At 38.6% G+C, this 16,887-nt stretch overlaps 1 protein-coding gene across 3 annotated transcripts in view; it reads left to right on the top strand.

Annotated features, from left to right (window-relative positions):
- Window positions 1-15,105, top strand: part of TBC1D4 (TBC1 domain family member 4) — a 98,901-nt gene extending 83,796 nt beyond the window's left edge. For all 3 annotated transcript variants that reach the window (XM_066545073.1, XM_066545075.1, XM_066545076.1), the window contains 7 exons: window positions 1,641-1,799; window positions 3,138-3,296; window positions 3,733-3,977; window positions 6,746-6,905; window positions 9,172-9,341; window positions 11,054-11,230; window positions 12,860-15,105. In XM_066545073.1, coding sequence (XP_066401170.1) covers window positions 1,641-1,799; window positions 3,138-3,296; window positions 3,733-3,977; window positions 6,746-6,905; window positions 9,172-9,341; window positions 11,054-11,230; window positions 12,860-13,087 — 1,298 coding nt within the window. In that variant the 3' untranslated portion in view covers window positions 13,088-15,105. The remainder of the gene's footprint in view (window positions 1-1,640; window positions 1,800-3,137; window positions 3,297-3,732; window positions 3,978-6,745; window positions 6,906-9,171; window positions 9,342-11,053; window positions 11,231-12,859) is intronic.
- The last annotated feature ends 1,782 nt before the right edge of the window (window positions 15,106-16,887 follow it).

The raw sequence follows: 16,887 nt of genomic DNA, 5'->3' as shown, positions 1-16,887 counted from the left end.
CAATTGCACAAACTCGCTTTCTTTTCCTTTTTCTTTTTTTCTGAGAAGCTAGAAGCTCCTTTTTCCAGTAGGTCATCTAGAAATATAAGAGCTGCAAAAAGTAGCAGGCCACCTAGCAATGATTAGGAAAAATGTTAACAAGGGTGGTTGAAAACAGTGAAGGATGGGGTAGTAGGGAGAGCACGTATATCGACAGGCAAACTGGCTGGCTTTCACAGGGCTAACTGCAGAGTTAATGAGGGAGTTTCTTGTCACACTGAAATATCTTACTGCTGGCTTGGATCTGTTGCATGCTGCTTACAAGAGTGAGAATTCTTGGGTGAAATCATACAGCAGTAGGGCAGCATTTGGAATCGCCCCAGCTGAACTGCAAATTCCTGTGGTAAGGTCACACTCCCATTTTTATGGCAGTGCACTGCTCTTTGCATAATACCTGCTTCTGCAGGGGCCCCTGTAGTCTTGAGTGGGTAAGATCTCAGAGGTGTAACATTGGGGTTTTGGAAATAATTTATCATTTTTGGAGTGGACTAGGCAATGATCCTGTGGATTGATCCAATATTGACTCTAGCTGAAGTGAGATGAGTAGGCGAAGGAACAGATGGTCTTGTTTTGCAGGATGTATAAAATGTGAGTGAGAGTTTGCTTTCACCTAGAGGTGATGGTTGGAAAGGGGATGCATTTGTAAGAGAATGGGGGCTTCTGCAAGAAGTAGTGTGCACAGATCAAGGCAAATTTGGAATAAACTCAGCTGCATCTCAGAGGTGATGTTGTGAAATGTACAGTTCACTCCAGTGGCAGTTAAACAAATCTCTCTAAATTAAGACATATTCAAGTCTTGGATTCAGTTTTTTGTACCAGTAGTTAGTGGAACTGGAGTGTTTTTCTGCATGTGCATCATGAATAATAAAATACTCAGAGTTAATTTCTTAGTAATGGAAATGAAAACTGCTTCTCCATGAAATGCTAGGGTGACAATGCAGCTTTATTTTAGAAGTAACATAATAAATACTTTGTACCAGGTAGTCCTATGCAGCAAAGCTTGTAAGTTTATAACAGCAAGAGTCTGTGCTTCAGCACCAATGGTTCATGCTGGTTCATTCTGTTTGCACTGGTCTGCCTGATGATGCCAGTGCCAAGAGCTCTTCTCACTCTCTTAAGGGACATGTAAGAACTGGAATCAGTCAGTTCTGACTGACTTCAGTTTAGAAGACTTGCCTAGCCTGCTTGCCTAAATCTCTAATGCAAACATTCACATGTTTGGGACTTTCCATACTCAAAACAGTTGTAATGTTCAATAAAAATAAGAATAAATCGATCAAAGGTGTTTTTGCAGAGGAGGTGCTGTGGGGTTTTGTTTAGTGGATTTTTTTTTTCCCCAAGCTTAAAAAATATTTTTATGTGCTTCATGAATTGCTAATATTCATGACCCAGTAAGAGAATTTAAATTGTTATATGCAACATCTTATGACAACTGTCACCAACTAAGCTATAAACTAAAGAAGTCTAGATGTATTTATTACCAGTCAGATTGTTGGATAGATATATCTACGTTGAATGGGGTTATGTGTATTTGTTGTTGTCTTGTAATTTTCTGATTTTCTGGTTTTCCGTGTGCTCTTCCTTTTTGTTCTGTGTTCTAGCAAGCAGAGATGAGCTCCAATCAAGAAAAGTAAAACTGGACTATGATGAAGTTGGCACATGTCAGAAAGATGCCATAAATATTTGGGATAAAAAGTTACTAAACTGCAGAGCCAAAATCCGATGTGACATGGAAGATATTCATTCCACTTTAAAAGAAGGTATTTATGTAGGAGGGCTTTTAGCTCTGAAGTCTCAAGATCGTATTTTTTGCTCCCTTCTGATACCAACAGAAATCAGCAATACACTTTTTGCAGTAGCAAAAAACTGCTTTCTTTTCACAAAGGTGCTGCCTTCTCCTGCAGAGCAGAAAATAGGTTCTGCTGTGTCTGCAGGTTGCAATGTCAGCAATGCAGAAACATGTATAGTCATACTCCTGAAAGTAGTATCTTGTTTCCATGTGTCATTACATTCAAGACTGAACTTGGAGCCTCTTCAGCCAATGCTATGACCTTTTGGTTTCTGCTCAGTGGATCCAATTCTGAGTTTCAGATGTTCTGATTTTACTTGCTTACTGAGACAGCAAGACCATAATGTCTACTGTGGACTGTGCTCAAAACCTAGAGGAATCAGAGCCAAGTTTTGGAGAGTCTGGAATATGGTCACTTTGTATTTCATTTCCTGGAGTGAAAGGCTGGGAATTTTGTCTTGAAGTAGATATTCCTGTGGACTAGCCATAGGCCAAGAGGGTATCCAGAGGGTCTTGTTAGTATAATGCAGCTGTAGGGCCTGATTGCACTGCTCTGCTCTCTTCCATAGAATCTCATGTCTGTGTTACAGATGCTGAAAAATAATTCGGTGTAATCTAGCTGGTACAGAAGGGAAGTTTAAATTGCTACCAAAGTAAATTATTGTAGATATAAAGCAGTTCCTGTTAGTGACCTGCAGAAGTTTGCCAACAAATTATTTACCTTGATACCCTGCTTTCTACTGTTGGATTGCAGTTCAGAGTTGGGAACAAGGATATGGTTATTAACTTGTCTTCTTGTTCAATAATTGTTTACCTGGAAGGTATTAGCAGATTTGACATTTTGACTTTCAGAGGTTGGTTTACAAAGTCAGATACTGAAGGGGGATGTATCTCCCCACATCTATGGACTGACATGGGCAGTCCTTTGCAAAGGGAAAGAGGAATTGGACTTCCCGAATTTTACACTTCTGAATTTAATTCGACTTTTCTAAACAGGTCATTCTACATTCTGAGTGTAGTTGTACATCTTTTCCTTCTGGAGACTGACAGCTCAGAAGTGGCAAAGCAAGGGATGTCTGTACCTCAGTTTCCCAGAATACTGCTCAGTATAATTGCCCTTAAGTTTGTAGTTCATATTTAGTTTGTTGGACTGAGCTGTGGCTACTGAGTGAACACACTGAAGAGTGGAGTTCACTTTGTAAGGGATCCTCCAGAGTGGTTCAGCCAAAATTGTAACAAACAAATTCTTTTGTTGTAGCACTAAAAGCATCCCCCTGCTTAGGCCTCTTGTTTTTTGGCTGACCTGCAGGTGTACCAAAAAGTCGTCGGGGAGAAATTTGGCAATTTTTGGCTGTGCAACACCGAGTCAGGCACAGGCTGCCAAACAAGCAGCAGCCTCCTGACATCTCTTACAAAGAACTTCTGAAACAGCTGACTGCTCAACAACATGCCATCCTTGTAGATCTAGGTAAGTCTGTTCTTTCCCACTAGTTTGTGGGTCTTTGAGTGAAAAACACACCAGTCATAATAGAAGCTGCTGCTGAAGATAAATGCTGCTCTATGAGCTTCATTTTCTATGTCATCAGGATACATTCTGTGTATGCCACTTAGAGTCCTGGAAGCAGATGATCTCTTAGGCTATGCCATTCATATTTATGCCCTTCTCCATCTGTCTGAAAAAGAAATCAGCAACTGCTTCTGCAAGTTCTGTGCAGATGAGAATATTAAGTGGGTTCAAAAGGTACAGTCCAAAATCAGTGGTAAGATACAGATTGATCTGATTGAAGGCAAACTGCATATGAAAGCAAAGAGAAGCTGAGGGAGGAGAAATGCTGTTTGTCAGATGGATTGGGGTTTTTCTTCAGAAAAATTGAGTATCAACTACTCCTCTCTTTTTACATCAGGACGGACATTCCCTACACATCCTTACTTTTCCACGCACCTGGGAGCAGGACAGCTATCACTATTTAATCTCTTGAAAGCATATTCTTTGCTGGACAAAGAAGTTGGTTATTGCCAAGGTATAAGTTTTGTAGCTGGAGTGCTGCTTCTACATATGAGTGAAGAGCAGGCCTTTGAAATGCTGAAATTCCTCATGTATGACCTTGGCTTCCGTAAACAGTACAGACCAGACATGATGTCCCTACAGGTAAGTCAGCCCTTCTGGAACAAACCAGAGTTTTAAATTACTTTTGAGCCCTTATAGAGGTTGCTTAGGTTCTCAGGGCCTTATGAAGCTTCTTATACTGTTTTGGAGGTTTTGAGGTACATGTATATTTTACTGTCAAGCCCCTCTCTGTCTTTCAATTTGCAAACAGAGAAGTTTAAAAGTTGCAGAGTTTTTCCTGTCACACAGCCCTGTCATCTCTCCAGAAATTCTGCTTTCTGCTGTTTTGCCTTTCTTTTTCTCTTCCTCACTGCTCTCTCTTCCTTATGCCAGAAAAAAAACCGATAAGCTTTGTCACATATGGATGGAGTTTAAAAACTAATTAGATTTTGATTAGATTTTGTTTTTCTTCAGTCTGTGAGCGCTTGCATGTAGATTTCTCTCTTGTAAGGCCAAGTCAAGTCAATAGTGACACACAGTGGCCAGTCAGTGTATTCTGCAGGCACTTGTACTTGAGGCTGCTCTGCCTTGACTCCTCATTTTAGCTCTTTCTCTCGTTGTCTTCTGCTCCATCACCCTCAACAGAGAGAAAACAGATGACTCTTTAATCGTTTAATTATCTTATGCAATGATGCATGCTCTGCAATATTATTTAACAGCTAGCTATAGCTACTCAAGACTGTTTAGGAGGGAGACAAAAAATTTTTCCGATCTGTATAAATTTTAGGGTTTAAAGTTTGAGAAATCTTTCACCTTGGCATGCAATTGTCCCCCGATTTGAATAATTATAATATTCTCTAAACCCTTTATATTATAAAGGAATACACCATTGATGAGTTAAACCTTGTATAATCCACAGTGGAGGAAGAGAAAACAAAGCAGCAGATAGAAAAGTCTCCTTTTTTCCCCATGCTCCCTGCATAGCAAACATTTATAATTAAGTAAAACTAAAGGGAAAGTTTAATCCCACTTTTCATGGCCAGTCACTTTAGGTGCTTATTTGGCAAATGTCCAGAGCAATGGAATAGATTGTAGTTAAAGAAACTGTATGTGCTTATTCTGAAAACACTAGAGGACTGTGGATGTAAGTATGCTATAACAAGTTTGTTGTTGATGAATTAAGAGTGAACAGCCATAAAAAGCATTGTTTTACCTCCTCTTGTTCCATTTCCCCACACAAATATGTTTTAAACCTGTGAGGGTCAAAGTGTGATAAATGCATGTTTGTGGGGTTTTTTTCCCCTAGTAGATGCTAAGTTAGTGTGTGTTATACTGCAGTTGTAGACTTCCAACAGCTGATGATTTGAGAGCTTTCACATGTCCAAGATTTGACAGTTTAGTTCAAATGAGTGTGACTGTTTCATTGGCAGAACCTCTTAGTAAGAACACTTAAATTAGAGAAAGTTTACCACTTGTAGTACTGTTTGCCTTTTAAATTAAATGAGCTGTCTTTCCCCAGAGTTTGCTTCTAGGCAGTTCTTCTGTTAAAGGAAAGTTTTGCCTGCTCAGGACAAATTTACTATATTTTACTATATTACTATATTTGGGTTGTTTTCTAATAGGAGTAGAGTACTGCAAATTCTTTTGCATTTACAACACTGAAACACAAGCAAGCTTATAGGCAGAACTGGCTTCAGTCCTGTAGAAGAAAAATGTTGGATGATTCTTCAGGATAATGAAAACTTATTAGACTTAGATTTTTTATTGTTGTCTGGAAAAAGTAGTAATCTAGATCCTTCGTCCATAATGAACTATCCCAACTGTTTTACTGATGCAATTCTGACTTCACACATGTGTTTTGTATTGACACTGTCCAAACTGGGCTTAATTGGTATCTTACACAATTAAAGCAAGAACTCAAATGCATGCACAAATTTAGCTGATTTGCCTAAATGAAAGTGATCCTTCTGCTTGTGTGCAGTGCTGATGAACAGGTAGCTTCAAGTGCACTCAGCTTTGGTAGGGAACAAGCATGAACTCTAAAATAGGAAAATAGCTGAATCTAAAGTCGTTTTCTTATTGAGGAGCAGATTCACCTTAAACATAAAGCACTATTGACAATAAAATTGGACCTGGCAATTAATCAATATATGTCTGCTTCTTATCTTCTGCTTTCTGAGAGAAGCATTGCAAGGAAATAACTTACCACAGAGTGCTATTTTTAGCCATGAAGAGCACCTTTCAACCACTTTCCCTTGCAACCTTTTATAGGTTGTACAGCAACGCTTTTTTGCGTCAGTATCTTAAATTCCACAGGACCCCTGGGAGATGTGCTGGGAAATCTCTGTGTAAAATGTATTCTGTGGGTACAGAAACTGTCTAAAGTTGTGATGACTGTAGCATTGGAGTTTTAAATGCAGTAAAAATAAGGCCAAAATTCAAAGAATAACAGCTGAAATGTGTAAATTTAGTCACAACTAAATTGTGGTTCATGGTTTTGACATCTTGGAAGAGGTACGACTACTTTCATTGCGGCAAGGCTGAAAGCTCTGGTTTGTTGACAAAGTTGGAGCAATATATTCCCTTCTTACCTTAAGCCTGTGAATCTGAAATATACTTCATTAGTAATCAGGTTCAAACTGTTCTTTGTTATTGACTGCCCTGTTGGTTTTAATTCATTAGTGGCAGGTTGTTTATACATGAGTAAATACCACTTGAGGCCCTGGGAGGCAATTAAGCTTCATTTTACTGTGCCATCTGTACTGCAGTTAATTTCCCTTAAATGAAATAGGAATAATTTGGAAAACTGAGTAAAGCTGAACTTTTGTTTCTTTACTTTCTCCCCCCTCCAATCCCCTCATGCTCTGTAGATTCAGATGTATCAGCTCTCAAGGCTTCTACATGATTATCACAGAGACCTGTATAATCATCTTGAAGAGAATGAAATCAGTCCCAGTCTTTATGCTGCACCGTGGTTTCTTACGCTGTTCGCATCTCAATTTTCATTAGGATTTGTAGCCAGAGTGTTTGGTAAGAAAGTTTATTCTATTGAAATAATAAACAGAACAATATCCATTGTGTTTTGAAGCACTCCAGGGGTAGTTTTCTACATGCTGGGGACATTTGGGGTGATGGCTGTGTGTGGCAAGTAGCAACACTTTTCACAGTGGGATGTCAGCTCCTTTGTAAGAGGAAAATCCAAAAGGTATTTATTGAAACATCAGACTTGAGCAAATAATTATATCTTCTCTTACTACCTAAGAGACTTCTGAAGTGTAAACAGCAGAAAGGTTATTGTTGCAAATGTATTTTATGCAAATGTATTCAGTTTATATCAATAGAAAAGTTCATCTTGCCAAACTTGCAAACTGAAAAAAGAAAATGCATTTCTGAATTCTCATTCTAGAGTGCTTTCTAAAAAAATTCAAGCAAATTTGAACTTAAAGGCTGGTTTTGGTATTCACTTATATATTGAACAATTTCCAATTCATAATATGCTTCTGATTTCCTTTAGATAGTTTTTTCATTAAAAATTCCTCTTCGGGTAACGTCTAGTACAGAAGCCTAAATATTGATTATTCCTGGTAGCATTTACAGTGTCAGGATGTCAAGTAATTATTTTTGTGTTCTTTTCTTATCCACAAGAACTTCTAGCTTAATCAAATCTCTAGTGATGCACCTTTTCTTTTAATTTAAATTTATTTTTTAATGCAAAACTCACTGTACTTGTGAGTTTTGTGTACTTGTACACCAAGAATCTAAATGTACATGTAAGGTGCTTCCTCATAAATCAGATACTTTTTTCCCCTTTGATCTTTCTGTTTTCATAGGGCATCTTTTGTCCCTTCTTAGGAAATTCAACCTGACTTTGTCTCATGTTTCAATACTGGAGTGTGTTAGGCTCTCAATTTGTGTGGTGTGTTGGCTTGGGGGTAGGAAGAGGGTTTTGGTTAGTTAGGTTTACTTTTAAGTTTTTAATTTTTTTTAATTTTTTTTTTTTTATCCAGTGCTTTCTCAGTTGCAGAGAGTTTTTTTCCATTTACAGCAAACACTTTTTGGCTGCTGTCTGGGTGAACAAATGATTGGTGTATCTCTTTCTCAGTGGTGTACCAGTCATGTGAATATCTGTTTCCCAGTGGGATTTCTGAATTCTGGGACACTTGAGCATTTTATGTTTGTGTCTTTTTTGTTGCTTGGTTTTTTTTTCTTTCCTAAATGAATTTTTTATGGATGGGGAAGATGGGAAGGAGGTTTGGTGTTCACTTCTCTGTGAATAAGCTGAGCAAGTCATGTTCCCATTTTAAAATTGAAAAGTTACTGTGTTATTTTAGTTCTTAATGCTTTGAGTTCCTGAATTTTCAGTGTCTTATGGGCCATTGTCATATACCAGGAACAAATGGCTACTGTCTACCTTTCACAAATTATATACTTATATCTATGCTATTTGAATGTCCATCATAGACTTGAGAAGGGAGAATTTCAGGAGCTGCATTTGAGGGCGATGGCTGCCTCATCAGTGTCTTTGTGCTGCTGTGTGATCCTGGATTAGGCCAGGGATCACCTCTTGAGTATCAGGATCAGGAACTGAATTTCTTCAGTTGTGTAGCCCTGAACAAACACCCTGTTCTGTGACAGAGCCAACAGCTCAGGAGGTTTATTTGAAATGCCCATGTGCTGCCTTCATCTCAGTAACTTCAAATCCACCACTGATCATGAGGCAGAATCTCTATTTACTGTCCTCAAGATTCCCATTTCTGTACAGTCAGTATCTACTGACCTGCAGAGCCCAGACTTTCCTCTCTTATCCATGTAATTGTACCTCAAAGTAAGGGTTTAGGACTTAGGACTTAGATTATAGTCAGTAAGAGCACTACTATGAATTTTGAAAATAATATAACTGGTTATGGAATCAAATTTTTTTTTAAGGACTAGTTTCTGCCTAGAAAAGAGTTGTGTTGTGATCTACCCCCAACTGCTTTTCGGTCACAGGAGCACTTAAAACCAGGTAGCAGTTGGATAAAGTCTCTGGCATTCAGTGATGAAATGCTTATTGCAGATAACTGCTACAGACATAATAACCATGCAGTATTTTCCTTAATGCTCTCTCGTGTCTGTAGGATGAAAGAAAATTCATGCTTTATCCTCATGTTGAAATAAGACAGATTGCACTTCTGAGCTGAATACATCTGCACTGTGATTGATTACAAAGAACATCCCAGTAAATATATGTATTAATCCAGTGACTCTAGCTCCCATTTTCAAAATTAAAATATTTTTAAATTATTTTCTCTTTTAGACATTATTTTTCTTCAAGGAACAGAAGTAATATTTAAAGTAGCACTGAGCCTACTTAGCAGTCAAGAAACATCTATAATGGGATGTGAGAGTTTTGAGAACATTGTTGATTATCTTAAAACCACTATTCCAGATATGACTAAACCTCAAATGGAAAAAATTATTACTCAGGTAAGGATGTTTTTCTCTTTACTTTTTTCCCCTGTATTTAGTTTACTTTAAAAGAACAATGCCTACACTATAGGCAAAAGTCTTCACAGAAGAAGATATCTTAAGCTTCTTGAGAAATACTGTCAGTGGCTGGAATCTTCATATCTGTAACTTAATTTCTTCTGCATTGAAGCTGCAGATTGAGAGTGAGCCTGTCTAGCACTTAATTGTGAAACTGCAATCAGCGCTCCCCCTTCAGGTGGGAGTTCAGAGATAACAGAAGAGCTCTAGAAAACCATGTCCATGTGCAGCAGTGGAGTAAACACTTGTGCATTCCTGTGGCTTGTTCAGGTTTGACTCTTTCAGGTGCTGTTAGATAAGAATTCATTTTTAGACAATGTAAATCTTGATTTCCTCATTTCATTGACAGTCATTGCCATGCTAAACCTGTGTCAGGCACTTTGGTGACTTTCAAAACTCATTGATTCTGGGAATAATAGAGATGGTAGTTTAACATTTTTAATACTTGTAGACATGAAATCTGTTCAGTGCTCTGCATGGGCTGCAGATCAGCCCTGCTGTTGTGGGCAGGGTAGAAATGGCTTTGTGCAAAGCCAGGTCTGATAGACTAAGAATGGGTTATGATGCTTGCAGAGCTGAATTGTGGTTACATGCAGGGCAGGGCAGCTCAGCTCAGCTGGCCTGGGTGTGCTCTCATGCTGAGCAGCCTTCCACATCTGCATCCTCTGCCTGTATCCTGTGCTGCTACCTAGCCTGGCTGCAGGGGCAGTTGTTTGGCCCAGTCTTACAGTTCCCAGGACCATCCCCTTATAATGGGAAATGAAAGAAAAATGTTGATATTATGCAGATCTGTAATGCACAGATGATTGATCAGGTAGCTATGTAGAGGAAAATGGTACTTACTGAGCTTGAACACAACATAATTTGAAGTTTTATCTCATTTAAATACAATAGAACAGTGAAAGTAATACAGGACTTGTTTTGTCAGGGAATCTGTGTGTGTCTTGGGTTGGTGGAATGTTTGTGATCTCTAGGATAAGGAACAGAAAATTGATGTCACTATAGACATCCTTCCAATCCTAGTCTAAAATCTTTGATAATTTTCTGAAGCTGAGAGGCTGTAACTAGATTTGTAAACAGATCAGGGTCTTATGTCCCATTGTTGTATTGCTCACTCTTAGAAACTCAGTCCTGTGGTCTTCACAATGCTTTGTCCCTGATGTACCCCAATAGGAAAGTAGCAGGCATCATGCAGGGATAGAGCACATGGAAACTGTAACCATGAAGAATGTTTTTACAGAAGTCTGTAAATGAGCTCTTGGAGTCAAGGGATCCAGTTTTGAAGAAAGAGATCTGATGAATCCCAGATTTAAAAATTATGTCTTGAACTTCTTAATATTCCTGAGCAACAGTCAATAAAACTTTGTCATATTATAAAATTCTTGGATTGCATAAGACTTTTCTGATGATACATCTCGTAGTAAGATATGGTATTGGTAATTGTGCAAGGCATGATCCAATTTATTTTGAAGTCTATGATTTATTATGGCTACAACTCTGTTATAATGCTCTTACTGTAGACATCACCTTAAAGTACTTTTTTGAAGGGAACAGGAAAAGCATTAATCAAGGAGAGTTGACTCTTAGTCAAACATTCACATGGAATAAGTCCTCCCTACTGTAATTAAAAATGGTCATTTCTCTCACGGCAGGTGTTTGAGATGGATATTTCAAAACAGCTCCATGCCTATGAAGTAGAGTACCACGTTCTTCAGGATGAACTGCAGGAAAATGTGAGCCCCTGTGACGAAGGTGAACCTCTGGAGAAGCTGGAGAGGGCAAACAATCATCTGAAGAGGCAAAACATGGATTTGTTGGAGAAGCTACAGGTAAACGACTTAGGCTACAAGCTCATGGTGAAATAATTTCTGTGATTCAGCCAATAGAGGAAAAAGTATTATTTTAAGTGTATGTGAGAAGTCTTCTTACTGCAAGACCTTGTGGAGTTGAGCAGTTCTCTTAATTACAATGATTCACTTCTGCTAGGCATACTTCTAACTCCTTTGTCATTCCTTGGACTTCTCCTTGATTTAGATTTATTTTTTCTTGAAATCTCTCTACCCTTATCTGCCATAAAATCTGTTGGCAAAATTTGCTTATCTTTCTGAAAAGTGAGTTCTCTGTCCCTTCATCTCTCTGCTTCCCTGTTGGAAAGGTTTAAGAAATAATCCATAGTACAGCAGACTTCTTTAGTCCAGGCCTTTTTAGGCAGTGTTGTTTTGTTTCCTTCTGCTGAAGCTCATAGTCCTACTTTGGAAGGTGAGGTCTCTCCTAGCAGACCTGATTACATCTGAAAGCCTACCAGACTTTTCCTGGTCAAGTTGTGCTTTAAAAAAGCCCTTCCTCCTTCACTATTTTCCCTTTGTCTCATAGCTTGGCCAAGATTTGTTTCAGTTGCAATATGTTGTATTGTCTTGCATTTTCTTGAAAGAGAAAGTCTTGTTTTTTTCATCATCAGGCTATTTCTTGCTATATTTGTTAATTTGAACAAGCATTGCAAAGAGCTCAGAAAGCACTTTGAGCTTCTGAAACAGAAAAATGGTAGGAAAAAAGGGCAGATCAAGTCCTCATTATTTTTGTGTTTACAGGCTAAGGGTGCTTTGTTCTTTTGATACTGAAAACAGGAATCACTTGAACTTTTTACTATTACAGATTTTTCTTTCTTATTTTTCTTTATTTATTTACTGCAGCTGTGGCTTTTAGGCCTGTTCTGAAAATGTACCAAAGGCATAGAATAATTGAGTGGCTGAGAAGGCATAGAAATATTGAGTGGCTCAATAATTTGAAAGGCTCTATGAAAGCTTTCCTGCTCTTTCAGAGTGCTCTGCAATAATGCATCTTTCTCAGTGCTTAACCTCTTCACCTTTTTGTTTGCATAACTTCTTCATTCCTTTGCTTATACCCTTTCCTAGGAGCAGTCAGAATTCTTCCAATACCCACAGAGCGAACTGCTGCTGCTGTGGTCCAGGGTTTCTTTGACTAGTCAGAGGAGGCTGTAGATCTTTAATTGGAGAATAGGGAACACAGTCTGCTTCTAAACTTAATGTTGAGTTTCTCTTCCCTCCAGTCTCTTCATCCTAACTTACTTTATCACAGAGGGTTCCCCTTGTTCAGACAGTGCGTGTCTTCCAGTGCTACTTCAGCTGCTGATTTCCTTTTTCTCCCTCTGGCTCCAGTTCCTTGTTACTCTCAGCTGTCCCTTGCTTGCTACAATTTGTATGTCTCCTTCCCTCTGTAAAGCTTGGAGAAATTCTTCAGATTGATCTGGTCACTATGAGGAGATTTTGTTTTTGATACACAGTATGCATTCCTTGTATTGTCTGCCTACACAGATGTCTTTAGAAGTAGTTATGTAAAAACATCATAATTTTAATATTATGATACTATATAATAATATAATAATATTAAAAGAAAACTATTCAGAATGTATCAATTTATGATAATGTTATTGTTTGCAGGTTGCTCACGCTAAAATTCAGAGTCTGGAAGCCAGCCTGGAGACTGTTTTGACACGAGAGAACAAAATGAAGACTGTAATTCAGTCCCTGGAACAGGAGAAGATAACATATCAAAAGACTCTTGAGCAGATAGTGAAGTACTTGCCAGCAGAAGTGTTGTCTGACTGTGAACTGCTCCTGAAGGAAGTAAACTACAACCCAAATAATAAAATATGGAGTAAGCCATAAACCAGGGTTTTCTAGGCAGCGTTTCTTCAAAAACAAAAAGGGAACGAAAAAATGAGTATGCTGCTTTCAATAGCTACTTAGCAATAGGCAGTGGTATTACCCAAAAATAGTGCTGGGACACTCATAGCTACAGATGGGCCTTCAAGTGTCAGAATGCAAATTCAGGCTATAAATTTTTTTATGATTATGTAAATAAATCACAAGGGGGAAATAAAGGATTCTCACATGTAATTATGATGAGTAGATGTATATTTAGAGTTGACCTAAAGGAAAGGAGAAATTGGAGAAGACAAAGATAATGGTGATCTGCAAATTCATTTTGGATGTGCTTGTCTTGTAGTGAAATGAGGATAATGTGTCTTTATATATATGTATATTGAATATGTTGAATAATACTTGAAGAAAAAAGAAAAGAGAATGTAATTTTCCCTCCAAAGAGCAGCATGTTTCACATCTTCTGTGGAAAACCTGTGTGAACTCATGCGTGCCTCTCTTTTAGTTCTACTGACATTGTGAGCACAGACCAATAAGCAGAACCAGTATCATGACATGGTTTGCACAGAAGGAGCTGTAGTGCCACCCGCTGCCTGGGCTGCAGCGGTCAGCAGCGCAATTCCAGGTGCATGTTGGAACTGGAAATGAGCAAGCATTGCATCATAGCTCCGCCTCCATTGCCCAGAGCTAAGGAATCGTGTCTGCAAAGGCAAGAGCTAGCAGTGACTGCCGCTTCCTTCCTGGCCTGTTTGCTTCCACCTGCCCTGGGCTTGGTGGTGATGGTTGGTGGACAAAAAGGAAGCACAACAGTGGGATGGGATTTATCCTGATGTTAATTTTCCATGGGAGACTTGCCTGTGTAAGAGTTAGGTGTGTCAGGGGCTCTCATTTAACCAAAGAAATGCTGAAGAAGCCTTGTCTAATTGTATTGGGATGCAGAAAGCTGTTTTAAATTTTGTTTGAGAAGAAAATTGAGGTGGGTTGCAGGAAGTTAAGTGTGAGTGCACAAGAGAGGACCAAGCAAGTCTCAGATATTATGTAACTTTCAGTTTTCACATATACAGTGGCTATACATTTCAAAGGGGATCCTGAAGTACAGGCACAGTTTTAATAACACTTTCCAGGCTATTCCTGTTTTAATACTACTTTGTGGTCTTTTTATTAAAACAAAAGTCATGAATTTGTGTGTTCTGGACAAAAGGTGGGATAAACTCTGATCATTTCAAGGGAGAAATTATGTTTATAGAGATATAAAAAGTTGCATATAGATTTGAAAATGTTTTTGAGTGGAATTTTTGAGAAAGCTTAGACAAATGTGAAATAGACAAGTATTTTGGAGTGCATGTCTGAACCCTTAATTGCATTTTACTGTGGCTCACGTTACCCCTTCCTGTTTATACTGTATTTCAGGAAACACTTATTCTTTTTAGTAAGAAAACCAATTAAGCAAAGTGCCAAATCCAGCAGTGTCTTCACATCAGATTGTCCAATTTAGAAAGCAAGGACTGAATGTCACTGCTTTCTAAGTATTATGCTTTATGTTACCATAAAAGTGAGGAACAACAATGCTTACTTGCTGCGCACTGCTGTGGAACTCAGGGGCTTCGGCTCTCCTGGGTTTTTTGTTGTTGTTTTTTTTATTTCCATGGTGTTTTATTTGATTAAAGATACTGATTTACTTAACAGTCTCTCTTTTTACATTTGGGGTGAAAGGTCTTAACACTGTGTATAAAATTATGTGGAATCTGTCTAGATATTTCAAGAATGTCGTATTGTACTAAATGGGAAAATGCCAAGTGAAAAAGCAGTTCTTTGCAGTTCGGTTCAGAGTGAGTTTTAGCTGATGTGTACATAAAAATCTAATCCCAGGAACTGCAGCAGCATCTCTTACAAAGAACCAAGATTATTCAGATACATCTTTTTTTTAAAGATGCACTGAATGAGCTTTATTCTGTTTCACTTTAAATTTTTTTCATGTAATGCCTGGAGAAATTCCAATAAATGTCATTGCTGCATTTCCCATAGCCTCTGGCTAGTTTTATTTTTCTACTCTTCAAGTACTAATCTCATTCTCAATAGTATCATTCACATGAAATATGAAAAGGATCCGGCTTTAGTTTCTAGTTGTGGGGAAGAAAACCTGCAGGATTTGTAAAAGTACACAGAGTACAAGGATAGATATCCTTCTTGGGGAGAATAATCTTACATTGTTCTTAACTGAAAATGAAATTTTTAAAGGTATTTTTTTCTGTGGCAGTTCAGTTAGTATATATCCATGTTGAGAATAATAATTTGATGAACTTTGTGTATCTAGCTTTGAAGGGGGAGGAGGGTGAAACAACACCTGGGAATAAACTACAGAAGTAGAACCACAGTGGGGTAAGTGCCTCATGACATCAGGACACTTCTGATAATGTTTGTGTGCTGAACCCAAGAGTGCCTTGTAACTGAGCATCTCTAGGCCATGGAGCTTGATGTCTTCACTCAAGCAGGTATCCTCCAGACCATCTTCTGATGAGTAACTAGCAAGATCATCTAGAGGACTGAACTGGATGTGTGCTTGGTATAGACAGCTTTGTGGAGGGATAGAATGTAAGAGAATAGTGCAGAAGGTAGTCTCACACCTGAGGAGTTGCAGCTGTGCTAATCACCAAAGATTAGGAACAGCCCTGCCCTGAATAGGCCACAGCTGTGTCCAATAAGAAGAAGAATGCTACAAAAGAGTGGGTTAGCTGGGTGAGGAGAGAGATGGAGTTTGTTGGCTGTGCTGTGAAGACAAAGGAGTCGGTGCTGCAAGGAGCTGCTCATGAGAAATCACCGAGAAGGTATGGGAATTTTGCAATAAGATGGCAACACAGCTTTACAATTGTTTTGTGCAGCTTGTGAGGAGGGATGTCTTAAGGTGCAGTGGGCCAGAGGCAGAGCTGCAAAGATAATTGCTTGGGAGAAGGGGCATTTCCTGGGATCATAAAAATTGTTTTTCTATTTCTATATCTTGTTTTTCTGATGTTCTGAAAAAAGTTTTCAGAACAAAGCTATTGTTCTCTCTGAGCTAAGCCCAACAGAGCACTCAGTTTTTGCTCTCAGCTTCTGGAGAACTAACTCTTGAGGGAAAAGTATCTGCTGTTTTCAGGAACAGGTGACTCAGACTGCTTTCTGCTGGGAGAGGGCTTTTTTTGAAGTCTGGGAACACATATGTCCTAGCTTGCAAACTGGCTGGTAAGTGAAGAAGTATCACTAGTAGGAATAGAGCTGAAATAAGTCTGGTAAGCAGGGCTAATGTAGGAGACTGGTATTCCCTTCTTTGATGGATGGAAAACCTGGCCAGAAAGTTGTTTGGTCGGGATTTTTTTCTTCTCCTACAAAGTAGAGTATTTATTTCTCTCCATAAAAGACAATTGTGTATTTAAGGTGCCTGAAAGTTGCATTTGTTCACTTTCATTTTAAAATAATCAGATTTTACAGAAAACCAGCCTTACTTGAAATCACAAATCTAGTTAATCTTAAGTGGTTTGATTGTGCCCTCTTCAACATGACACTTCTAAGCTCAGTATCACTACAAGAAAGCTGAACAATTTGTAACATTTAAAAGAATTTCAGCAGTTTATCCAAGAATTTGGTATTACTACTGTGATCCAGAGAGTCTGCATCCGGGCACTTAATCTAAACCTGAAACTACATAGGTATTTTCTGTGCTGAGGTGAATAACCCCAGGCAGTGTTAACAGTGATTGTCCAGTCAGTCTTTGTAGTCATAGATGGGTGTTGACAGGCATGTGCAGGCTGTAACATCTCAAGATTTATGCC

The sequence above is a fragment of the Molothrus aeneus genome, chromosome 2, assembly GCF_037042795.1.
Source record: "Molothrus aeneus isolate 106 chromosome 2, BPBGC_Maene_1.0, whole genome shotgun sequence".
In the NCBI taxonomy this organism is placed as follows: Eukaryota; Metazoa; Chordata; class Aves; order Passeriformes; family Icteridae; genus Molothrus; species Molothrus aeneus.
The sequence above is the reverse complement of the archived record's forward strand: the minus strand, read 5'-3'. Positions and strand labels throughout refer to the sequence as shown.